At 55.8% G+C, this 24,284-nt stretch overlaps 2 protein-coding genes across 6 annotated transcripts in view; both read right to left on the bottom strand.

Annotated features, from left to right (window-relative positions):
* Positions 1-5,432: 5,432 nt before the first annotated feature.
* ULK3 (unc-51 like kinase 3) lies at positions 5,433-12,398 on the bottom strand. 4 transcript variants are annotated; one of them, XM_039468935.2, is made up of 16 exons: positions 12,230-12,397; positions 11,520-11,660; positions 11,315-11,435; positions 10,614-10,718; positions 9,698-9,841; positions 9,419-9,501; positions 8,740-8,895; positions 8,449-8,554; positions 8,194-8,234; positions 7,829-7,931; positions 7,627-7,691; positions 7,464-7,542; positions 7,351-7,391; positions 6,950-6,997; positions 6,665-6,731; positions 5,433-6,542 (listed from the first exon to the last, which is right to left on the bottom strand). In XM_039468935.2, the coding sequence occupies exons 1-16, from the start codon at positions 12,329-12,331 to the stop codon at positions 6,526-6,528; spliced, it is 1,419 nt and encodes a 472-aa protein (XP_039324869.1). In that variant the 5' UTR covers positions 12,332-12,397; the 3' UTR covers positions 5,433-6,525. The 4 variants fall into 4 exon arrangements, with proteins under 4 accessions (XP_039324869.1, XP_010331075.2, XP_010331076.2 ...); XM_010332773.3 differs by having other exon boundaries at positions 7,351-7,542; positions 12,230-12,398; XM_010332774.3 differs by having other exon boundaries at positions 7,351-7,542; positions 11,520-11,657; positions 12,230-12,385.
* A 562-nt stretch (positions 12,399-12,960) lies between these two features.
* Positions 12,961-24,284, bottom strand: part of SCAMP2 (secretory carrier membrane protein 2) — a 33,316-nt gene continuing 21,992 nt past the window's right edge. Inside the window, exons 4-10 of one of the 2 annotated variants that reach the window (XM_074392656.1) lie at positions 24,053-24,181; positions 22,782-22,899; positions 21,927-22,055; positions 21,098-21,257; positions 19,272-19,373; positions 14,658-14,778; positions 12,961-14,402 (exon numbers count right to left, since the gene is read on the bottom strand). In XM_074392656.1, the coding sequence (XP_074248757.1) occupies positions 14,268-14,402; positions 14,658-14,778; positions 19,272-19,373; positions 21,098-21,257; positions 21,927-22,055; positions 22,782-22,899; positions 24,053-24,181 (894 nt within the window). In that variant the 3' untranslated portion in view covers positions 12,961-14,267. The remainder of the gene's footprint in view (positions 14,403-14,657; positions 14,779-19,271; positions 19,374-21,097; positions 21,258-21,926; positions 22,056-22,781; positions 22,900-24,052; positions 24,182-24,284) is intronic. The other variant, XM_003944773.4, reaches the window with a different exon arrangement.

Raw genomic sequence — 24,284 nt, forward strand, 5'->3', positions numbered from 1 at the left:
CCATGGGGAGCTGGAAAAGGGGAGACAGGCCAGGGAGGGACACAGGCCCAGCCCCGTCTGCCGCTTGGGCTGTCTCGCTTGGTCTCACTCTCCTGAGTGTCCCCAGGGAACAGGCCTGGGCCTCTGCTGCTCCCAGGCTGCCCCCAGGCCTGGGCCTCCTCCTGACCTTCTCAGAGCTGGAGGAGACCCAAGCCAGAGCCCCAAGCCGGGTAGGGGGGTCATGGGTTGCCTCCGCAGCATCAGCAGTGAGGCCCACGTCAGCACTCCACCCTCTGGGGCCTTCTACCTAATGGGATTGGACAGACCCCTTCCCCCTCAGTGCTTTGCAGGGCTGAGACCGAGAGGCAGGGGTGGCGGGCAGTGGGGGCTGGGGGACTGAACCCTGTCAAAGCAGGGCTGGTTGTAACCTGGATTAAGGATTGGGAGAGGGGTAAGCCCCCATATTTTTCTTCTTCACCCTGTGAATGGAACCCCAAGAAGCCCTGACTGGTTTGCACTATCCCTGGAAAGAGGTGGAGGAGGCTGCGGGGCTCAGGCAGGGATGGACAATGAGGGCAGGCTGAGGGGTCCCCAGCTCTGTTGGGCATACCTGGCCTCCCCTATCCCTTCCCCTCCCCATCAGCCCTGCAATCTGGGTCTCTGTCAGTCCACACCCCTCTCACCTGTGTGCCCTCACCCCCCGCCGCTCTCCCGGCTCAGAGCCTGTCCTGCACCTGCCTGAAGTTGGGGGCCAACTTGACCCAACTGAAGCTCCACCTCTGCACCTGCCCCCCGCTCCCAAGCCCGAGGGCCCTGAATACACCGACTATGACTCTCTTCCCAAGCTGTTCCTACCGTCTCTTACTTAGACAATCAAATGTCTAAATAGGACATTTACACAGTTGTCCTGTGACTGGTCCACCCACCTGGTGTGATGTGAGGGCCACAGTCATTTGCCGTCAAAACTTTGCATTTCACCCTCTGCCTAGGACCCCATTATACCCCGTATTTAGGACTCTGATGTTCCAGGCCCTCTCCTACCTCCTCTCCCTCCCTCCGTTTCTTTTCCCCTTTCCTTCCTCCTTAGTACCCTTGCGGGCAGTCTGAGCCTACACGAAATGTTAAAAGGCGGTTAAGGCCAGGCTCGGTGGCTCACGCCTGTAATCCCAGCACTTTGGGAGGCCTAGGTGGGCAGATCACCTGAGGTCAGGAGCTTGAGACCAGCCTGACCAATGTGGGGAAAATCCACCTCTACTAAAAATACAAAATTAGCTGAGCGTGGTGGCGCGTGCCTGTAGTCCCAGCTACTTGCGAGGCTGAGGCAGAAGAATTGCTTGAACCTGGGAGGCGGAGGTTGCAGTGAGCCGAGATCGCGCCATTGCACTCCAGCCTGGGCAACAAGAGCAAAACTTGGCCTCAAAAAAAAAAAAAAAAAAAAAAAAAAAAGGAAAAGAAAAAAGGTGGTTAAGAGAGCCCCTCCAACCCCCCTAAATCCCTTCAGCGGGAGAGAAGAGTCAGAGACGGTCGCCTGTCCCGCCACCTCTTCCTCTCAGGGGCTCTGGTTTCACAATGTACAAGATGTCAAAGGCACTCTACCCAAGGAGCCTACAGTCCCCTGCCTTCCACCCACCTGGACAGCTCAGGCCCAGTTCCCAGCAGGAAGAGGGTTCCGAGAGAACAAGTGACTTTCCCAAGGCCAGCTGGTCCCCAGGGAGGAACTGGGGAGGGTGACCAGGGCTTGGAGCGCGGAGGAGCTCCCGTTCCCTCAACAGCCAGATGGTTCCTCCTCAGACACCGGAGGCCCCAGGCAGGCGCTGGGGACATCTGGGACATGCTTGTTAGCTGAGCTGAGCTGCTGACAGTGCCTGTTGACCCAGCTGACACTCAGCTGTGAGGCGGAGCTTCTGTCTTCTCTCCCACAGACCTGAGGGGTTGGGGGGTGTAGTCACAGGGCCCACTGCCGTGCCTCACACCCAGTGCCCACCAGGCAGAACTGGTTTGAGAGCAGGGGAGCAGCAGCACCACTGAGGTGGCCTTAGCCTCATTCAGCAGGAGCTGCGCCTGCGTGTGTGGGGAGCCGGTGGGGGTTTGGGAGCCTGCGCATGGCTTTCTTGTCTGTGGGATCTGCTGTGTGCAGGTGCAGGTATGTGTTCCTCTGGGGAAGCCGTCATGGACGTGCTCCTTGTTGGACGCAGCCTCAGGCCCCAGCCTCCTTGTTGGACCACTGCCCTTTCAGGGACCGCTGGGACAGCAACCTGGCCTCTGGGGACAAGAGCCTTTCTAGATGATCTTTCGCAGGAACGAGGGTTCTATGTCCTTTCCCACATCCGGGTAAAGACGGTAAGGAAGGGCCAGCTGGACACAGGGACACCTGGGTCCCTTTATGTGCTCCCGAGGCCCATGTGCATCTGCCAGGGCTGGTGGTTAGAAAGTTCAGGTGCCCCGGCTTGCTGCAGGGCTGGCTCTGTGCTTGGGTGACTGATGGAGGTGGCAGGATAGGGCTGTCCCCTGAACGTTGCTGGGAGGTAGCCGTCCTGCTTTGGGCACCTTCGGAGTGTTGAAAGTAACAGGTGAAAACAACTCTGTCCCCTAAAAAGGAAAACATGACCTTCGGAAAGTGGTCTGCACGTTTCCTACAGGCCTCTGCCATTAGAATCAAGCCCTCCCCGCCTCACCCCAGCCTCCGACCGGGCCACCTCCCTGCTTGGCAGGCGGCTTGGACACAGGACCAATCTAGAGGCCATCCAGATGCTTTGTTCAAGGACGGCCCCTTCCCAGGGGTTCCTCCAGCAGCCTCAGTCCCCAGGCCTTTCGTGTACTGAATCCTCTCTGTGGGGGCCCACTGCTCTCCACACCGACCTTCATAATAACTTCAGGCTTCTGTTCTCAGCCAGCCAATGCAGTGACCACAAATAAACAGCTGGAACTGGTGGGCCAACCCTCTCTCCATTGCCCTTCATTCATTTCTCTAGTCTTCCATCTCATCTTTCATTTCCACTCCTCTTTTGAGACGGAGTCTCACTCTGTCACCCAGGCTGGAGTGCAGTGGCACAATCTTGGCTCACTGTAACCTCTGCCCCCAGGGTTCAAGCAATTCTCCTGCCTTAGCTTCCTGAGTAGCTGGATTACAGGTGTGCACCACCACACCCGGCTAGTTTTTGTATTTTTATTTATTTATTTATTTATTTATTTATTTTTTGAGACGGAGTTTCGCTCTTGCTGCCCAGGCTGGAGTGCAATGGCGCGATCTCGGCTCACCGCAACCTCCGCCTCCTGGGTTCAGGCAATTCTCCTGCCTCAGCCTCCTGAGTAGCTGGGATTACAGCCACACGCCACCACGCCCAGCTAATTTTTAGTATTTTTAGTAGAGACGGGGTTTCACCATGTTGACCAGGATGGTCTCGATCTCTTGACCTCGTGATCCACCCGCCTCGGCCTCCCAAAGTGCTGGGATTACAGGCTTGAGCCACTGCGCCTGGCCTGTTTTTGTATTTTTAATAAAGACAGGGTTTCACCATGTTGGCCAGGATGGTCTCAATTCCCTGACCTCGTGATCTGTCTGCCTCGGCCTCCCAAAAGTGCCGAGATTACAGGCATGAGCCACCCCCTCCCATCTTCTCAATTCATCCACTCAACCAGGTCCATTCATTCCCCTCCTGTTCCCTCACTTTATGTATTGAGGCTTTTTTGTCTGGCCCATTTCCAGAGATAATCTGAAGTACATTTCTCTCCCTAGATCTGAAAATCACATTTTATTGTATTCTTTTTTTTTTTTTTTTTTTTTTTTTGAGACGGAGTTTCGCTCTTGTTACCCAGGCTGGAGTGCAATGGCGCGATCTCAGCTCACCGCAACCTCCGCCTCCTGGGTTCAGGCAATTCTCCTGCCTCAGCCTCCTGAGTAGCTGGGATTACAGGCACGTGCCACCATGCCCGGCTAATTTTTTGTATTTTTAGTAGAGACGGGGTTTCACCATGTTGACCAGGATGGTCTCGATCTCTCGACCTCGTGATCCACCCGCCTCGGCCTCCCAAAGTGCTGGGATTACAAGCTTGAGCCACCGTGCCCGGCCTCCATTTTATTGTATTCTTACTGTATGCCATGCGGCGCACGTGCAGAATCTCATTACAAATTCTCATGGGGCCCTTATCCTCAACCTCATTTTATGAAGAAATAGGCTAATCAATGGATCCCAAACTTCAAGGCCAAGTAGCAGAGCCAGAATTCTAGCACAGTCATCCCCAAACTTTTTACACAGGGGGCCAGTTCACTGTCCCTCAGACCGTTGGAGGGCCGCCACATACTGTGCTCCTCTCACTGACCACCAATGAAAGCGGTGCCCCTTCCTGAAGTGCGGCGGGGGGGTGGGGGCGGATAAATGGCCTCAGGGGGCCGCATGGGGCCCACGGGGCCGTAGTTTGGGGACACCTGGTCTAGCAGCTACTCCTGCCCTCTGGGACACTGCTCCACACTGACCCCCAACGGCCAGGCCAGGGCTTTAGGGAAACTAGTTCCCAGAGTCTGTTCCAGTCCTGGTACGGAAACCCCGGGATAACTGAGCCACAGGGGTGGGGTGGGGGACACGTGGGTAAGTCTAAGGAACTGCTCCCCTCCTCCTCCCAACAGGTGCTGGTCAAACTGACACCTGGGAGTGTGTGGGGTTGAGGGAAGGCCAGGGTACAGAGCCTAATGGAAACGAAGTCCCTGGGGGCTGGGTGTGAGCGTGACACCTCCAAAGATGCCCCTTCCTGGCCGGGCACGGTGGCTCACGCCTGTAATCCCAGCACTTTGGGAGGCCAAGGCAGGTGGATCAGAAGGTCAGGAGTTGGAGACCAGCCTGGTCAACATGGTGAAACCCCATCTCTACTCAAAATATAAAAATTAGCTGGGTGTGGTGGTGTGCGCGTGCCTGTAATCCCAGCTCCTCAGGAAGCTGAGGCAGGATAATCTCTTGAACCTGGGAGGCGGAGGTTGCAGTGAGCCGAGATCGTGCCACTGCACTCCAGCCTGGGTGACAGTGAGACTCCGTCTCAAAAAAAAAAAAAAAAAAGATGCCCCTTCATCCCAGTCCAGCTCACTGCTCCCTTACTGGCCCAGGGCAGGAGGGGGTAGGAGACCAGGAGATCCTGTGTGGGGTGCGACAGTGTGTGGTGTGGAGGGCAGAGCATTTTAGAAGATTGCAGTCCTGAAGCTGAGCTGAGCAACGTTCCTCAGGCCTGCAATCCTCTCTACGACGGTCGCCCGGGTGTGGGCAGGAACGGCCCTGGTCAGGCTTTCTCCTGGATCACTGGGGGCTGAAGGCAGATGCAGCTATCATTCTCAGCATCCGCCTGCAGGCTGAGGCCTCCCTAGCCCTACCTCAGCTTCCCCAGCTTTTGCTGCAGTCTTTCTTGCCCCAGCCTGCAGGCAGCAGCCACCCCTCTTGTTCTTGTTACCGCAAGAAGAGAAGTGCAAGTAGAAAAAATAATTTAATAGAGAAACAATGAATTACACTCTTTATACTCAGCCTCCTGCAGGGAGGACAGACAACTCTTGCCCAAGAAGGCATTTAAGGGTAGAAGGACTAGAAATCACCAACACCTGCTGATTATTTAAAAGAATCTCAAATACGGTCTTTCTTTTCCAGGTTAAATTCACTTTGTTCTCCTAAGTGCCCATGTCGTGGGCTGTGGAGGTATCAGCCCCATTGAAGAGATGGGGAGACCCAGACCCAGAAAGAAGGGGCTTGCCCAGGGCTTCACACTGGGGTAGTGGCAAAGCAGGCCTAGAAGTGGGTAGCCTGGAGTGTGCTGGGTCAGACCGTCCCCAGGTCTCCCTGTCCCCAGGCTCAAACTCCAGCACAAGGCCTGCAGTGTGGCTAGTGTGGTCCCAAAGAGGAACGGAGCTGGGAGGGATGAGGACCAAGGACCCTGCCTCAGTGCTCACTAGGCCAGGGCAGGAACAAGGCAGGGCTTCTTAAATTTGCCCCGCCCTTACGACTTTCATGCTTGGAGGATTAACTGAAAGTACCAAAATGGCTGGCAGGTGTGCATTCCCAGGAAGACTGGTGGGTTCTGGGGGGTGGGTGGTCCCTGAGGGGTGCTGGAGTGCCTCATTCCAGTGCAAGGAGGACCTGAGGTCGAATAAGAGGTCCCAGGAAGGGCAGGCCAGGGGCACAGCTGCCTGCTGGCAGGGCGAGGGCAAGCACAGAAGTGCCCTGCAGGGGCCCCTGCCCTCTTCTCCGAGCAAAAAGCCATAGATGGCTGCATGCCCCAAAACGGACAGACACAGGACCCAGTAACCAGCGAATGAATAACAAAGGTCTCGTGAAAGAAATGCTGTTCTCCCAGAGTCCTGCCCTCCCCTCCAGCATACAGCATGGCCATCAAACCCTCTGCCGGGTGCAGAGTCACTTGAGGGAGGCTGGGGACTCTGGGATGAGGGGTCTCAGCACTGTGCATCCAAGAAGCCTGCTTGCCAGTGCTGCCGTGGGCTGCTTCATCCTGGGCGCCAGCCTGGGTCAGGCTCTGGCCCAGATGGTTCACATCTGTCCAGTCATTCTTCTGGGGTCACTGCAGGGAACAAGCTGGGTGGGAGGGGGACAATGGGGGAGGACCAGTCTCAGGTCTTTGGTAAGGGAGGCAGAGCCCAGGACCCCCAGCCACCACCCCTCCTTGGATGGAGGATCGACCCCAGGGCAGAACTCACAGCTACGAACAGACTCCGACAGCCCCTCTTTGTCCACCGTCTCAGCTTCCCAGCGAGATTCCCTCATCTGTGGGATGTGAAGACAGTGCAAGGGGTGAAAGGCAGCCAGAGGCAGTCACAGCACAGTGTTGAGCAAGTGAGAGAGTGAAGGACAGAGACGGAGACCGGAGGCCTTCAGAGGAGGCAGGAGAGCAGACATACACCAGCAGGCCGGGGATGACAGCCACAGGCAGAAACGATCAGAACCCACAGACCCTGGCCCCAGCGTGGCCTCCACGTGCCCACCTTGACCTGCTCCTTCAGGTATTCAGCTCGGGCCATAAGGTTCTGAACCTGCCAAGGAAAGATACGCCCTTGGGTGTGGGGGAGAGTTGTGGGGAGGGGGGTTCAAAGGGAATTCCTCCTCACCCCGATGCTCTCCGGAACCCTCTGCCCCATCAGAACAACCTGCCTCCTGAGTTCCTTATCTGCTCCTTCCTTCAGGAAGCCTTCCCAGACTTTCTGCTGCTGGGTTCCCAGATCCTCCACTGCCCTGTCTGAGCACCCCAGCCCTATGGTCCAACTTCCAGACTTGGAACACCCTGAGGGTGGGGCATTCCAGAGGAAACCCAAAGAGGGCCCCACAGATAAGAGCAGAGACAAGGGGAAGAGGAAGCCCCCCCAACGCTCTCAAGCTCAGTGGGCACCTCAGCGTGAAGCAGCTCCCGCCTCCGGCCCGGGGGCTCCGCTGTAAAGAGAGGGAGTGTGGTGAGGGCACAGCGGCAGGGGCCATGTCGGGGGCACAGATGGCGGCCCTCACCTGCCAGCAGCAGCAGCAGCTCCTCCAGGCTGTGCTGGTACAGGTCTAGGGCATCCTGCTCCCCGCCGGCAGCCTCCTCCTGCAGCCACATGAATACCAGGCCACTTAGGGTCACGGCCGGGATACCTCCCCGCCCCCCTGGACCCCTCCCACTGGCACAAACCTTGGCCATGGCAGCTGAAGCCACTTCCAGGGCTGCTAGGAGGCGTGGCTTGTCCCGGGCCATCTCTGGGATGAGAGGAAAGCCTCAGGGTGAGGGGAGCCGACTGCCTGTTTGCTGCAGGATGCCTCTCCCCACCCGCCTCCCACTCAGGCTGTGGGGAGGTTTGCTGGGGTCCTGGGGTCAGCCAGGAGCCAGAGGCTACCTCTGAGCAGGTCTCGGGCAGACGTCCCCTGCCTCAGCAGGGCCTGCTTGGAGGAGGAGACGATGGCCTTGAGCTCCTCGGCCCGGGACACGTACTGCCCCACCTGTAGCAAGAAAGGGCCTGAGGAGGGGCTGCCGCACCCGCTGCCCTTGCCAGAATCCACGTCCAAGATCTCCCTCTGGGTTGTTAGTGACTGCCCCAAGCTATAAACCTGTCAGGGGGCAAATGAGACTGGCCTGACCCATTCCCAGCTCTATGCTGCAAGAGAGGAAGCTCCAATTCTAAGAGAGCCATTCCCCAGGGGCCCTGAGACCGCTGGGCCTTACCCCCTGCCCCCCAACTTCCTCATGGGGACTCTCACCCACCTTTGCCTTAATTGCCTCCTTCCGCTGGGCATCCACTTCATCTGCAGAAAGTGGGGCTTCACATGAGGAATCCGGGGGAACCCCTGCCCCACACCGAACCCTCTGGAATCCCTCAAAACACAACATTCCAGGTTTATGCTCTGCTTTATCGCCTACAAAATTCTCGATAGAGAACTTCTGGAATCCACCTACTGCAGCCACGGCTGACTCCCATCCCTGCTGCACCCAGGGGCTCAGGCATGGCCTATGACTCACAGTGCAGGGCAGGTACAAAGAAGTCCAGAGCCTTGCAGTAGAGCGATAAGGCAGCTGCTGCGTCCCCCTCTTGGTCTTTCTTCACAGCCTGCACCACCAGCGCGGTCTGGGGGATGGGCAGATCAGGGGTCAGGTCCACCTCCCTACCCTCCCACGCTCACCAGGATGGGAGATCAAGCCCCCTGAGCCCGCCCTCCGTCTCTGTTGGGTGAGTCACCTAGTCACCACCAAAGTGGGGAATGAGACTTCCAGCCCACCCGCAGCCCACCCCGTCCCCACCCGCCTGCTCACTGCTCGAGCCAGACTCTCCCTGCTGGGCATGTGCTCCAGATCCACCCAGGGGTGCGCAAAGAAGTCCTGGAAGGAGATGCGCCGGCTGGGGTCCCGCTGCAGGAGCCGCTGCAGTAGGTCCCGGCAGTCTCGGGACAGCAGGGGCCGCAGGGGGAGCTGCAGGGAAGGGGACGGCAGGGACAGATCACACTGGGCTCCAGCACCTACACCCCTAGCCCAGAGGTCTGTGAGGAACCCCAGAGATACATGTGGGACAGGTGAGGAACCTGAGACCAGGGAGGAACAGGGTGGGTCACGATGATGGCACCAGTGGGGAGCCAGGCTTCCAGCCTTGGGCTCCTGGTGCACCCATGCCGGAGCCCTGAGCTGAGCTGGAATTGTGTTTACGGGTCCTTATTCCCTCCCTGGACTATGCTTCTGGGAAGGCTGGGCTTGGCTCTGTTTTGGCCTTCTCTACACAAGAGCCTGCAAAATAGGCCCTGTGCTGCCTACTGGGGGCTGATCAGAATCCCTGGGACAGCCCCGCACCTCGACTTCCAGCCTAGAGCATGCCCCTCCACTATGAAGGCAGCCTGGAGCCCATACTCCAGTCTGTGCAAGTGAGACGGAGGTCTAAACTCTCAGGGCCCTGACTCCCTCTGCCCCCTCCAAATGGTCTCTAAGGTCCTGCTAGACCCACCTCGATGACCCGGTTGCTACGGATCTTCTCTTCCAGCTCCGAGAACGACCTGGAGGCAAAGGGGGGCTGCCCAAAGAGGGCTTCTGTGGAAGGGAGGCAGAGCAGAGGCTGGAAGGGGATGTGTCAAGCCTGGCCTGGCCCACACCTCCGGAGGAGGGGGCCTGATGCCCCTCAGCAAGAGCCCTGAGCCAGCAGTCAGTTTTCATCAGAACCCTTCAGGAGTGGCCCAGAGAGGAAACAGTGCAGGCCTCAGGGTGAGGCAGGGAAAAGGGGTCTCACCATAAAGGATGACTCCTACGGACCAAAGGTCCACGCGGGCATCATACTGCCGCTGGCACACCATCTCGGGGGCCATGTAGAGGGGGGAGCCACGGAGCACGTGCTTCTCATCCCACGGGGACATGTGCTGTGCGAAGCCAAAGTCTGCAAGCAAGAGGCCAGGCAGCAGGGCTCAAATTCCAGCTGCTTCTGCTCCTGCTCCTGGCTTATAAAGCCTTATCCTGGGCTCCTCTCCACCCTCCAGACCTGCCAGGATCAGCCCCATTTCCAAGCCTCTGCTCATCATTAGCCTGGAACACCTTCCTATGTTTGCCTCTGGGGTGTAAAACCTACCCATCCTGCACAGCTCCCTCAGCACCTTTTCCTAGGAAGCCCACCTGATGACACCAGCTACATGGATAAGCCCCCACCCTCTCACTGTCCCCCCCAGGCTAGGTTTTACCACAGCATCTGGCCTCCAGCGTCAATTCTTGTCCAAATTTTATCAAAGGTCACCACTTCCTACTCTCCCACCACAAACCCTCCTATGTGGCCACAGATGGGAGTCACAGACTTGAGCCCCAATTCTGATGACAGACGGAGTCCTGACCCTGAGCACAGTGATGCCTGATGCTGGTCACGCACTGAACACTGGCACTGTTCCCAGACTGAGCCCTCAACCTGGACACACAGTGAGTCCCACCTCTGGCCACAGACTGAGCCCAAACTCCACCCATTATGCTGCTGGACTTGAGCATAGGTAGCCTGAGAAAAGTTCTGCCTTTTGATGACAGGGCCCAACCCCAGACTTCCCATCCTGTTCCTGTTTGAGGACAAAATAGAAAGCTCCCTGAGAACCAGGGCTGCTGAGTGAGCCCAGGCAGAGGGAGGCCTCTGCAGTCTCCAGACCTCAATCCCTGCTGCTCCAGATAAAGACCTGCCAGCTTTAGGTGGGGCTTCTCCGAGGAGCTCAGCAGAATGTTCTGTGGCTTCAGATCCAGGTGAGAGATATTCCGTTCGTGCAGGAACTGCAGGGCGCTAGCTGCGAAGCAGGACCCATGAAGAGAGACAGGTCAGAGCCTATTCCCACTTACCTCTCACCTCCTGGGCTCCCATGTGCCTCCTCGCACATCTGCTTCCTCAAGCCTGCACAACCCCAGTTCCTGCCTGGCTGGTCTAATGTTTTCCACATAAGCACAGGGACCTCACCACTTCTGGGAGTTTGCCACCCCACCCGGAGTGCCCACCTTCCTCCCCTCTTCCCCTTCACAAGTCTCCCCGCCTCCCAGAAGCCTCCCAGGAGGCCCAGCCCTTGAGAATCTTGCTCTTTTCCTTGGCACAGCACTTGAGTCCTACTCACAGGGCTCTGGAATGTTCTGCAAGGTCCTTACATTATGTTCTGCATGTGGAAGCCTGAACACCCCACAGAGGAGGGCTCCTCCCTCATCTCACCCACGGCATCCTTGAGCAAGGGTTGACTGAATGAGATAAACAGGACCCCAAAATTCCGGGCTGTGCAGGAGGCAACTGCAACGTGTGTCAAGTCTCTAAGCCTGCGGGAGGGGTGTGATGGTGCGGGGTGGGGGGGGATGCAGAGAACAAGGGACAGAGTGTCAGGCTGGGGTCACAGGCCTTTACCTAATTGCTGCATGAAGACACGAGCCACCTTCTCAGGCAGAATCCTGCGGCTATGGATGAAGCGAGACAGGTCGCCCCCTGCGCAGAACTCCATGATGAGGTAGATATTGTCACTGTCCCACTGTGGTTAGAGGTAGAGAGGCAGCCTGAAGAGAGTGTCCCTTCTCCAGCTCCCTTTGGCAGCGGCCCCGCCCCGGGCTCGCACCTGGAAGTCTTTCAGCTGCACAATGTGGGGGTGTCGAATGCCCTTGAGGATCTCAATCTCTGTCAGGAGGTTCTCCACCGATGCCTTGTTCAGACTTTTCTTGGCTACACACTTTATGGCTACCACCTCACGAGTGTCCTTCTGCGGGAGAGGAGATTTGGGGGCTCTGCCTTGAGGGGGCCCGGATCCTTGCCTGGCTGGAAAGGTTCCGTCTGGTTCCCTCTGTCCCCCCACCCTGCCCTATTGCACACCAGCACCGGGCTTCCCAGTTTTCCCTTATGAGGCCAGTGAGGCAAGTGGGCTCTGGAATCCTGGCTTCCCGACCCAGCCTGGTCTTTTCCAACCCTCGGCTAGAAGACCCATTTCTTTGCATTCTAGAGTGCCCCTGACAGTGGCCTGTCACTCAGGGGTCTAGAACCGCCCACTCTGCCTCCTAACTGGCTCCAGTCCCAGACTCCTCCCGGCCCACCAGGTAACCTGTTTTGAGCCTGTTCAGCCACTGACCCTGCAGGTGGATGCAGGTGCGCTCGCTTTTTGAGACCTAAGCGTGGCGGTCGGCTCCAGCCTCCGCCGAGGATCGGGCTGGGGCGAGGCCGGCCTCCCGCCCCTAACTGCTCCCACGCTATCGCTAACCTCTCGGAGTCTCCCCGGCTGACACCAGCCGGGCTCGCTCCGGGTTGGCGGGCACGGGGCCAGCGGCCGGCACCCACCTTGGCGTAGGCCTTGTACACCGTGGCGTACTTGCCGCTGCCCAGGCGCTCGGTGAGGATGAAGCCGTCCAGGCGCGGGGGGCCCCAACCGGGTCCCGCCATCCCGGCCGTCCGCGCCCGCGCCCGCGCCGGCGCTTCCTCGCTGCGGGCGGGGGTTCCGGTGGGGGGAGCAGGGGGCGGGGCGAGCGCGGGGCGGCTCCACGCGGCCCACAGCGCCGCCCGCCGGAAGTGCAGCGCACACCGGTGACGCTGTTTCGCCCCGCCCCCCGCGCCCTTCTTTGGTCCGCGCGTCTCCCGGGGTCACGCGCCTTTCCAGTTCCTTCGAGGCCCACGAGGGGAGACGGAGGCTCCTGCGAGCCGAGAAGTGAGCGGAGGACGGCCGGCGCGGCCTCCGGGGACTCCCAGCGGGCGCAGAGGCATCTGGCGATCGCTCACTTGTGGGCGCGGGCGGCGGAGCGGGGGTGTGGCGGCGACGGCGTCCAGGAGGCGCCGCCCCGGGACCCGCAGCTCTGAAAGCCGAGGTACTGGGACGAGAAGGCATCGTTGGAAGAGACCGCGTTGGCTTCCCGGAGCTTCCAGCTGCTTTTCACTCTTCTGAGGAAGGGCCTGGACGACCTGTTCATTGCATCTCAACTGTCCCCGCTCTCCAGGCCTCGCCGCAGCAGCGCCCAGCCCCGAATCCTATGGGCTGCCCCTTCCTCCCAAGTCCAGCAGACTTGAGAACCAGTGTGGTCTGAAAATGTCTTTTTATTTTTATTCAAGCACAAAAATGGAGACATATACATTTTGTACATGAAGGGCGGGGTGGGGGGGGAATACCAGAAAGGAGTTTATAAAACCCCAGCCCCTGCCAGTATCATTCATTGGCTTGGGGACTGCCTGAGCGGCTGGAGGCCTGTGGCTGCCTCGGGCCCAGGGCAGGAGGCTAGTTTTGTGGAAAGGCTCCCCCAGTCCACACACCCGGCCAGCAGCCTTGAGGGATAGGATGCAGGTTTTAAGGATGGACTTCTAGGTGCCCATCACAGTGACACACGCCCTGGGGTGTAAGCCAGACTCCACTCGGGAATTAGGGGGCCTTCCAAGAGATGGCTTATAAGTCTCTGCTGAAGGATGCGGTTCTGGACTGGCCCTGCCCTTCCTGAAAGTCTGGATCCTGCTGATGGGGGACATGGGCGGGGCGGGTAGCATCTGAGGCAGAGGCAAAGGCAGCTGTCCCTCGGAGGGAGGAGAAGCCACAGCAAACCGCCAGACCAACCACATCAGGACAGGCAGAGCCCCACCCGCCTAGAAGACGCTGGGCAGGACAGCTTGGGGTCAGTGTCCTTGGTCCCTCCCCAAATCCCACCAACCACATTGCACGTTCAGAAAGTCTAAAGAGAGTAAGGCTCAGCAAGGGAGCTCCAGAGGGCTCAAAGTGCTGTCCCCAGCAGAAGCGTGCAGGGGGCTAAAGGGCTATGAATCCGTTTATAAGGACCATGAGGCAAGGAAGAGCTTGAGGCAACCAGCCTTCCCTGGAAGCCTGGAGAGCACTCGAGGGACCTGGGGAGCAGGGCTGTCTGCCAGAGCCTCTGAGAGGCTTATTCCCAGTCTGGGCAGAAAGGGTTGGGCTGTGTCTGAGAAGCCAGATTCAGGCCAGGCCTGCAGGGTTTGGGGAGTCGAGGCCCAGGACCCTGGCAGAAAACTCCAGCTGGGGTGGACCCAGGTCAGCCAGTGATCCCAACTGTGGGGGTGTCTGTGTGTCTACAAGGGTAAGAGAACTTAAGTCTCACTGCTTCCAGAGACAAAAGAATCCTGCCAAAGCACCACCAGAGAAGGAAAGATGGCTTTGTTTTTTGTGTGTGTAAAAAAAAAAAAAAAGTCTCTGTCCCTCCCTCCCCTTCCAGGGAGAGCTGGTCACTGAGGGAGGAGGCAGAGCCACAGCAAGACCCCCTCGAGGTCTGTGCTGGGCACAACCACCACCAGATAAGGCACCCACGGATAAGTGCAGCTCAAGGCAGGTGAGAGAAGAGCTGAAGCGGAGAGAAGAGAGTCAGAAGGACTAATTTCCCTGGAAGGCTCCTTGGGCAGCCGATGAAGCAGCTCTGTGGAAGGTTCGGCTGCTGAAGATGCCCTGGGAAAACTCCTCCTGAGCCTGCTGGAAGCTGGCCCCTGTCCGGCGGTACAGGGAGTGCACCTGGTGAAGAGGGGTGGGGTGAGGGGAGCCTGCCCTTTGGGCCCACCAGGAACCTAGACATCCAGGTTATACTCCCAAAGGGGTCACCAGGAGCCCAGCACTGCCTGACCTCCCACCCAGAGCCCTGGAGAAAGGTGCTGGACCTTTAGGGGGCCAGGAGGTCCAACCGTAGTCATGAAGAACATCTCATGGGAAGGGCAGGAAACAGGTACCTGCTTCCTCCCATTGGCTGTCAGCCCTGCCCACACCACTCACCCGCTGCAGGAGGAAGACTGAGAGCACGGCACAGAGGGTGAAGAAGCCAGCCACCACCATCATGATGACTGATACGGCTAGGGCATCCTGGCCCAGTGTAGACAGCGCTGCAATCCAACCGCTGCAAAGGGAGGAAGAGGCCAAGGGGAGCAAAGTGGGAGCGGGCCCCAGAGTCAGCATAAGGGGCTCTTCTCTAAGTGGCTGCTATGTCCTGATCATCACTGTGGCGTCTCCCCAAAGCACAGGGAGCCCTATGAGCCAAAAGCCCTTGGCCTGTTAGAGGCCAGACGTCCTCAAAGGCTGACAGGCCCACACTACCCCATTCAGACGGGGAATCTTCTGATTATGTGAGGTCTGAAAGGGGAATGTGGTTGCTGCCTTCACAGACTCAGAAGCAGCACTGGGCTGGGTACTGTGGCTCTTGCCTGTAATCTCAACACTTTGGGAGGCTGAGGCAGGAGGACTGCTTGAGCCCAGGAGTTCAAGACCAACCTGGGTAACAAAGAGAGGCCCTGTCTCTACAAAAAATTAAAAAAGTCTGGGTGCAGTGGCTCACTCCTGTAATCCCAGCACTTTGGGAGGCTGAGGCAGGAGAATCACTTGAACCTGGGAGGCATGATCACACTACTGCACTCCAGCCTGGGCAACAGAGTGAGACCCTGTCTCAAAAAAAAAAAAAAAAAAAAAGATAGCACTGGGCTGGGCCTTCTGCTGCTGCTTTGAGGGTGGGGAGTATGGAACGCGTGGCTGCTCAATCCTGAGGACCCACCCTCTGGGAAGGAGGATCACTGGCCAAGTTGCTGTCACGTTTCTGAGCCCCATGTCCTCATCTGTAAAAGGGATAGCCTCATATTTCTTCAAAACTTACTACAAAGCTATAGTCACTAAAATGGTGTAGGGCTGGCATAAAGATAGACATAGATCAATAGATAATGGAAGAGAACCGAGATTACAGAAATGAACCCATACACCTATGGTCAAATTGTTATTATTATTATTATTATTATTATTATTATTATTATTTTTAAAGACGGGGTTTCACCATATTGGTCAGGCTGGTCTTGAACTCCCATCTCAGGTGATCTGCCCGCCTTGGCCTCCAAAGTGCTTGGATTACAGACGTGAGCCACCACGCCTGGCCTATTATTTTGAGACTGAGTCTTGCTCTGTAGCCCACGTTGGGCAGCAATGTCACGATCTCAGCTCACTGCAACCTCTGCCTCCCGGTTTCAAGCAATTCTCCTGCCTGAGCCTCCTGAGTAGCTCAGATTATAGGCACCTGCCACTGCTCCTAGCTAATTTTTGTATTTTTGTAGAGATAGAGGTTTGCCATGTTGGCCAGGCTGGTCTCGAACCCCTTTCTGACCTCAGGTGATCCACCCGCCTCACCCTCCCAAAGTGCCGGGATTACAGGTGTGAGCCACTGTGCCTGGCCAGTCAATTGATTTTTGACAAGAGTGCCAAAACCATTCAAAAGAGAAAGAATAGTCTCTTCAACAAATGGTACTGTAACAATGATATCTACATGCAGAACAATGAAGTTAAATACTTATTTCAACCACATACAAAAAGTAACATAGGCCAGGCATGGTAGCACCTGCCTATCATCTCAGCACTTTGGGAGGCCAAGGCAGGAGGATCACTTCAGGCTAGAATTTGAGACCAGTTTGGGCAGCATAGCAAGACTCCATCTCTACAAAAAATTTTAAAAATTAGCCCGGCATATGGTTGTACATGCCTATGGTCCTAGCTACTCAGGAGGCTGGGGCAGGAGGATCACTTGAGCCCAGGAGGTCAAGGTTATAGTAAGCTATGATTTTGTCACTGCACTCCAGCCGGGGTGACAGAGCAACACCATGTCTTTTTTTTTTTTTTTTTTTTTCCAAGACAGTGTCTTACTCTGTCACCCAGGCTGGAGTACAGTGGCACAATCTTGGCTCACTGCAACCTCCATCTCCCAGGTTCAAGCGATTCTCCTGCCTCAGCCTCACAAGCAGCTGGGATTACAGGCCTCGACCACCATGCCTAGCTAATTTTTTTTGTATTTTTTGTAGAGATAGTTTTGCCATGTTGGCCAGGCTGGTCTTGAACTCCTGACTTTAGGTGATCTGCCCACCTCGGGCAGGGTGGAGGGGCTTGAGTCTTCAAATTCAATCTGGTGGACTCTCGCCATACAATACCTTCTGCAAGAAAGCCCTCAACAGATACAACCCCTCAGTCTTGGACTTCCCACCCTCCAGAACCATGAGCCAAATAAACTTCTATTGTTTATAAATTACCCAGGGGGCCGGGCACAGTCGCTCACACCTGTAATCCCAGCACTTTGGGAGGCCGAGGCAGGTGGATCACAAGGTCAGGAGATTGAGACCATTCTGGACAACATGGTGAAACCCTGTCTACTAAAAATACAAAAATTAGTCGGGTGTGGTGGCGTGCACCTGTAGTCCCAGCTACTTGGGATGCTGAGGCAGGAGAATCACTTGAACTGGAGAGATGGAACTTGTAGTGAGCCGAGATCGCACCACTGCATTCCAGCCTGGGCAACAGAGGGAGACTCCATCTCAAAAAAAATAAACTAAATAAATAAATTACCCAGTGGGCAATATTCTGTTAAAGCAGCACAAAACAGACTAAGATAGTAAGTGAGGACATGGAGAAACTAGAATCCTCATACATTGCTGGTGGGAATGTAAAACCCTCAATAAGTTAAATATAGAATTACCGTATAACCCAGCAATTCTACTCCTACCTAGATAGATATCCAAAAGAAGTGAAAACAGATAAGCAAAAAACATGTACACAAATGTTCATAGCAGCACTATTCACAACAGCAAAAAGGTAGAAACAACCCAAATGTCCAACAACTGACAAATAACTAAAATGCAGAATATCTACACAAGAGAATATTATTCAGCTGTTAAAAGGAATGAGCTGCTAATACATACTACAATGTGGATGAATCTTGAAAACATGCTAAGTGAAGGAAGCCAGAAGCAAAAGGCACATACAGTATGATTCTACTTGTAGAAAACATCCCGAATAAGTAAAGCAGTGTCATGAGTAGTGCCTGCTTACTGGGTATGGAGTTTCCTTTTGGGGTGATAAACATTTTCTAGAACTAGATAGTGATGATCATACAACACTGTGAATATACTAAATGCCAGAGACTTACATAGTTTGAAGTTATTTCAGTGGTAAATGTTAAGTTTTATGTATATTTGACAATCAGTAAAAAAAAAAAATAATAATAAAAAAAAGTGGGATTATATCTACTCACCCATGGGTCTTATAAGACATGATGAAAAAAATGGTCACGGAAGGGCTTTGGAAAGGCATTAGGAGGCTGCAGAGCTCGGCGAGGTGGACCCAGGCAGGGCAGTGAGGGCAGAGCCAGGGCTGGAACTCAAGCCTTCTGATTCCCATTCCAGGTGCAAACAGCAGTCATGAATCACAGCTTTTCTACCAGGGTCTCACTTAGGTAACGAGCAATGAAATTGGGTCACTGGTCAAAAGGGACCAGATTAATGACAGCAGGGCACGAAGCATGAGAGGTGGCAGGAGGGCAGCATGCACTTGCTCGGAGGGCAAGGGGAGGCAGCCCTTCTCTTCCCCCACTGCTCAGGGCTTGCCAGCTCTGCCGGAGGGAGGGAACCAAAATAGCACCGCCCTTCCAGGCTCAGGCTGTCAGCCAAGTGCCAGTCTGACCTTTCTGCAATGCTCCCTGTGCACTGGGGCAGAAAGGAAAACACAGCCATCAGCTTTTATTTTGAGATTAATTTTGAGCTGAGGACTGAGGTACCCTGGAAACTCAAACCAGCCTTATGCTCAAAGAGGGCGGCCAGAAGAAGCCTGTCCAGGGGAGGTGAGGGCCCTGTCTCCTTAAGTTACAAGGCATCTGGAAAAAGTCGCAGCTCAGAGTCTGCAAAGGCCTGGGCATTCATCAGCCTCCGGGAGGGTGTGGCAGGAGAAGAGGCTGCGATCCAGGACAAGACATAGTCATGGCAGCCTAAAGATTCAAGACAAGTTCACTCACAACACCCTAGAAGATGGAAAGCAAGGAAAGATAGTGTTTTCGTGGGTGGTTTTTGTTGCTGTTGTTTTGAGACAGGATCTCACTCTGTCACCCAGGCTGGCATGCAGTGGTAGAGTCATGGCACATTGCAGCCTCAACCTCCTGGGCTCAAGTGATCCTCCTGCTTTAGCCCCACAAGTAGCTGGGACTATAGGTGCATGCCACTGCACCAGACTAACTTTTTAATTTTGGGTAGAGACGAGGTCTCCCTGTGTTTCCTAGGCTGGTCTCCTGGGCTTGAGTAATCTGCCTGCTTTGGCCTCCCAAGTACTAGGATTCCAGGCATGACCCACTGCACCCTACTGATAGTGAGTGTCTTTTGATGCTTTTAGTATCAAGGAGAAAAAAAAAAAAAAAAAAAGTGAGTGCTACTGAGGAAGAACTGGGGAGAAGGCCCAAGGCAGATCCGAGCTGGCCCTCGCCCACTCCCTGCCACGGGAAAAGCAGGGTCACCGGCGGGGCTTTCTGGGAGCTAGAAAATGGCAAGATAGGCTGAGCCCCACATCCAAAGCCTAATTCCCTCTGTGATGCCCAGGTCTCACCTGTCCCCCAGGCCAGGGATGCCAACCAACTGGATGATGTAGACCCCTATTTGACAAAAAAATACAAAGAAGAACACAAAGAAGCTGAAAGAGTTGTCGGACCTGTGGAGAGAGGGAAATGAGAAGTCACAAGAGGGCTTGGCCGTGGTCCTCAGCACCCTTACGTGCTGTGACATCTCTCCTCACCAGGAGCCAGGAGGCAGCACGGGCAAGAGACAGCGCTCCAGGGGCCCAGCCACACCACCCGTAAGGACACACACCCCACCCCACTCCACCATAATCAACAAGAGCTTGCCTTTCACTGCCTTCCAACTTAAGGCGTCAGTGCTTGACCCCTTCCTCAAAGAGCTGATAAAGTTGCTCCCCCAAAGAACAATATAAAAAGCCTAACACTGCAGTGAGCCAAGATGGCACCACTGCCCTCCAGCCTGGGCGACAGAGTAAGACTCTATCTCAAAAAAGCAAGTAAATAAAAAATAAAGAGCCTAACACTACATCTCCTGGAGTACCTGCATTTCATAACAGACAAGAAAAGCTAAGCCAAAGGTATAAATCTCTAATAATAAAACTGTATTAGATCAGGAATTTGAGACCAGCCTGGCCAACATGGCAAAACCCTGTCTCTATTAAAAATACAAAAATTCGCTGGGCATGGTGGTGTGTGCCTGTAATCCCAGCTACTTGGGAGGCTGAGACAGGAGACTGACTTGAACCTGGGAGGTGGGGGTTGCAGTGAGCCGAGACTGTGCCACTGCATTCCAGCCTGGGTGACAGAGTACAAGTCTGTCTCAAAAAAACAAAACAGGCCAGGCGCAGTGGCTCACACCTGTAATCCTAGCACTTTGGAAAGCTGAGGCAGGTGGATTACTTGAGGTCAGGAGTTCAAGACCAGCCTGGCCAACATGGTGAAACCCAGTCTCTACTAAAAATGCGAAAATTAGCCAGGTGTGGTCACACATGCCTCTAAGCCCAGCTACATAGGAGGCTGAAGCAGAACCATATGAACCCAGGAGGAGGAAGTTGCAGTGAACTGAGACAGTGTCATTGCACTCCAGCCTGGGCTGCAGAACGAGACTCCCTCTCAAAAGCAACCCAACAAAAACAATAGAACAACGAAAACAAAACAAAACACATACATCTGAGTGGAAGAAAAAATATTTGGGCAATAGGGGACACCAGACAAAACTCTCTCAAGAGCTGAGCACCTCCATCTCTGTGTCCTTGAGGGCGACATCACAGTGAGGGCTCAGGGCCTCCCATGGTACAGGGATGGTTCTGCTGCTACCCCTACCCCTCCTTCCCAGGGCCTGCTGGGCTCCCAGCCCTGAAAGCACCAACCCTGAGGTACAAATCCAGGACCCCCGGGGGTCTGTAAGGTGTATCCATTCATGTTCCCAGTATCTAGCTTAGGTGTTGGCGCTCAGTGAGTTACTGGGGAGCATCAACAGTCATGGAGAGAGAGCCCTGGAGAGCACTCATCTGACACTACCAGAGAAGCACACCCAGAGCCTCAGAGGGGAGCTCCCCAAAGAGTGTCCCCTCCCTCTTCCCAGTAACGGCATCAGCCAGACTGGGACCAGAAGGATGGATGGTCCCTTCTCTACGTCTCCCATGCCTGGTCCAAGGACAGGGCCCAGAGCAGACCTCAGGTACAAAAACTGAGGAACAGGGCCCCCAATCTCCGCTCTGGGTGGGAACGGGAAAGTGGATTTCCCTACCATTCTCTTTTGCTCTAAGACTTGGATAGGGTCCCAGGGTGTATAGCCCTTAGCCTGCTACCTTGGATGCCAGCCATAAAGTTTACCCCTTGCCCCAGCCTCACTCACCTAAAGGCCTTGTAGATGGGTCGGTACCAACAAAGGAAGGCACAGGGAGTGAAGATTAGAAACCACAGGATCGAGAGGCCAAAGTCCACTCCCTTGGAGCTGTTGCTTGAGAACCAGGCCAGGCAGGCAAGCAGGTTGAGAAACAGAGTCACTGAATGCACTGGGGAAGGGGACAGGACAGAGTTATGACTTGGGCCACAGTCGCTAAAGGGCTCCCGTGTGGCGGCCTCCCCTCAGAGAGGTGAGGTTCATGCTTCGAAGGCAGCTGCAGAGACAGAGGAGCCCGCTGTGTACCCAGGCGGGGACAGCTCCCAAATCCTGGTTTTATGGGACTTCAAAACCAGGGATCAGACTAAGTTTCTGAGAGGTGATGGGCAGCCCGGGTATCTGAGAGGAGTTAGTGGAAGGAGGGTGCAGAGCCTGGTCCTTGGGGAAGGAAGTCTTTCCCTTGGCAATGCTTTTCCCTGACCCTGGACAGCCCCCAGTGGAGCTGCAGGGAGTCTTCTTCCTCACCCGCCAGAGTCCACAGGCCTGTGGGCAGGGGAGGCCCTCACCCAAGAAGGGCGTTTTAGTGCAGTGGGCTCTGAAGGAACTTGGAAGCCTCTAGTTAGTCCCACCCCCGATCTGTGGTCTGGACTGCCCCTTTCAAGGAGGTTTCCAGACAGGGAGCAGCCTGTGGGCAGAGGCATCTCCCCAGCCGAGCCCAGGCATGGAGGAAGGCTGGAGTCTGCTGGAAGCCAGTAGACCAGGGAGGAGCAGCCAGGCCCAGGCCAAAGATGGGGCTCTCAAGTCATACCCCTTATGCTTGGAGGGCGGGAGTGGGACTCACACATCCACAGATAGTAGAGCATCTTGCATATCCGCTGGTAGTCGGCAGGGATCTCTGTGGAGAAATCCTGATAGAAGCAGGGCTTCACAGGGCACCACGAGGGCAGGGGTGGCCAGTTGTTCTCTCTCACTGTGTGGGAGAAAAACAGTGACGAGGTGAGGGCCCGGCCTCAGAAGGGGCATCGAGGTGTGTGCACGCCAGCACAGTGTATGGGCCAAACCGGGGTTCCCAGAGGGGCTCCAGCAAGCAGGGCTTGGAGTCTGCATGGAGCTTGGAGTCGGACGGAACAGGATAACGGCACCCAAAGAGACACCAACAAGCTCACACTGAGACAACGGACCCCAAATACACTGGGAAATACAGAGAGCTAAATGGCCTAAATGATAATAATATTTTTATTTTTTTTTAAGATGGGGTTTCACCATGTTGGTCAGTCTTGAACTCCGGACCTCAGGTGATCCGCCCGCCTTGGCCTCCAAAGTGCTTGGATTACAGGCGTGAGCCACCACGCCCGGCCCTAAATGATTATTTTTATTAACAAGCAGCCCGAAAGTGTGATACCTCAGTTCATCACCATTAGCAAGGAATTGTGGGACCGATGCCCCTATATCATCAAAGAATCAAGGAATTTTAGAGCTAGGAAGGAGTGCAGAAGTAACTGACAGCCAGTACAACCACACTGTAGCTCTTCTGACTTGCAACTTACTGCTCTCCCCAGGACCAGCGTCCTGCCATGAGCAGAGCCCCACAAAGCTCTGAGGCAGCCCAGGGTGAATGCTGGAGACCCTCCGCACAGGGCTCAGGACACTCTTCTGCACCAGGCAGGCAGTCCCAGGCCCCGGCAGCCTCCCTTACCATGCAAGTTGGCCACGGTGTTCTGCAGCTCCCGCTCCTTGCGTTCTAGCTCCGCTGCTTTCTTGTCCAGTTCTTCCTGCTGCCGGAGCAGGCCTGCCTGGGCTGCAGACACCACGGCCTGGAGAGACGGCGGGAGGTACAGGAACAGCCAGACACAAGAAACAGAAACAGTATCGGCCTGGGTGGGCAGGCAGAGAGGCCTTGCCCCAGGCAGGGACAGCCAGCAGGGAGTCCCAGAAGCAGTCCCCGCCCCACAGTGTCTTAGGTACCAGAGACCACCACAGAGAGGCCAACCTGTCTTCTGCTGCCCTGCCTTCCTGGCCCCTCGGCCACGGCTAGGCTCCCCTCTCCCTTCATCCCTAAGCTTGAGTTGGGAAAATTCTCCCCAGTGGCTTCTCTGCTTCTCTCCGATATCAGAGTCAAGGCAGAGCTCAGCAATTGTGACCTCTGGGAAAAAGACCTCACAGGAAACTAAACTGCAATAAGAAACCCACAGACCCAAGTCTCATTTGAAGAGCTGGGTGTGTGAGAGAGAAGGAAGACCGTGCAAGCCTGCTAGCCGTGAGTGGAATGGGGAGACGCGTCAGGGCACAGGGTGTGTACCTAAGCCTCAAGATCTGTGCAAGCATCCTGCCCCCAGAAACTGCCCTCTGAGGTCCCCCTAAACTGAGACTGGTGACACCCCAGGACAGCTCCTTAGGTGTGGTCCTGCCCTGCCTGGCTCAGTGGCAGGCAGAGTCCATGCTTATCTCCTCTCCAGGCAGGGCAGAGCCTCTGAGTGACGGTAATGGACTGACTGTACGTGAGGCTGAACGGACGTGGCCCTGGGGCCCTACACCTGCTGGCAGCTGCTGCCGTTTGGGTCAGATTCCTCCTGAAGGATGAGACCACAGTCCTTTTTAGGGCGAGATCTCAAACTGGGCATCTCCCAGGATGACAAACCAGGTGCATGTGTACACAAACACATATCAGCCTCTCCAGAAGCTCTCCAAAGACCTAAGGCTGCCTTCGGGAGGTGAGTTTCAGGGACTGGGGGCATAAGCAGGAGCAAAACCTACGCCCCTGTGCCATGCTGGGGGTCTTAACCTTCTCCAGGTCTCTGACTCAGTCGAGAAGGACCCAGCTCCCTACAGCCCACCACCCAGCTGCACAGAAAGGCACCCTGCACCCAAGGCCTGCCTCAGTTCCACAGGGCTCCGGGGCCTGGGAGGGGCACAGGGCAGGCTCCAGGCACCCCGTCCTTCCTCCTGCTCATCTACAACTAGGCCTACCTTCGGAAGGCTTTGCATGCAGCTGTCTCTGAGAATGCTATCTCCCCCTAGGAGCGTCTGCCTCTCTGAGGGCTCGCCCACTGCCAGGCATCGGGCAGGCAGGACCCTGCCGGCCCGTCTAAGCAGGAGCTGCAACACACCACTTCACCGTGGGCCACACTCATGGGGGCAGCGAGGCGGCGCAGTGGAGCGCCAGGCACAAGGCAGACGAGATTCATAGTACTTAGTGAAG

This window comes from Saimiri boliviensis, chromosome 2, assembly GCF_048565385.1.
Source record: "Saimiri boliviensis isolate mSaiBol1 chromosome 2, mSaiBol1.pri, whole genome shotgun sequence".
Taxonomy (NCBI): Eukaryota; Metazoa; Chordata; class Mammalia; order Primates; family Cebidae; genus Saimiri; species Saimiri boliviensis.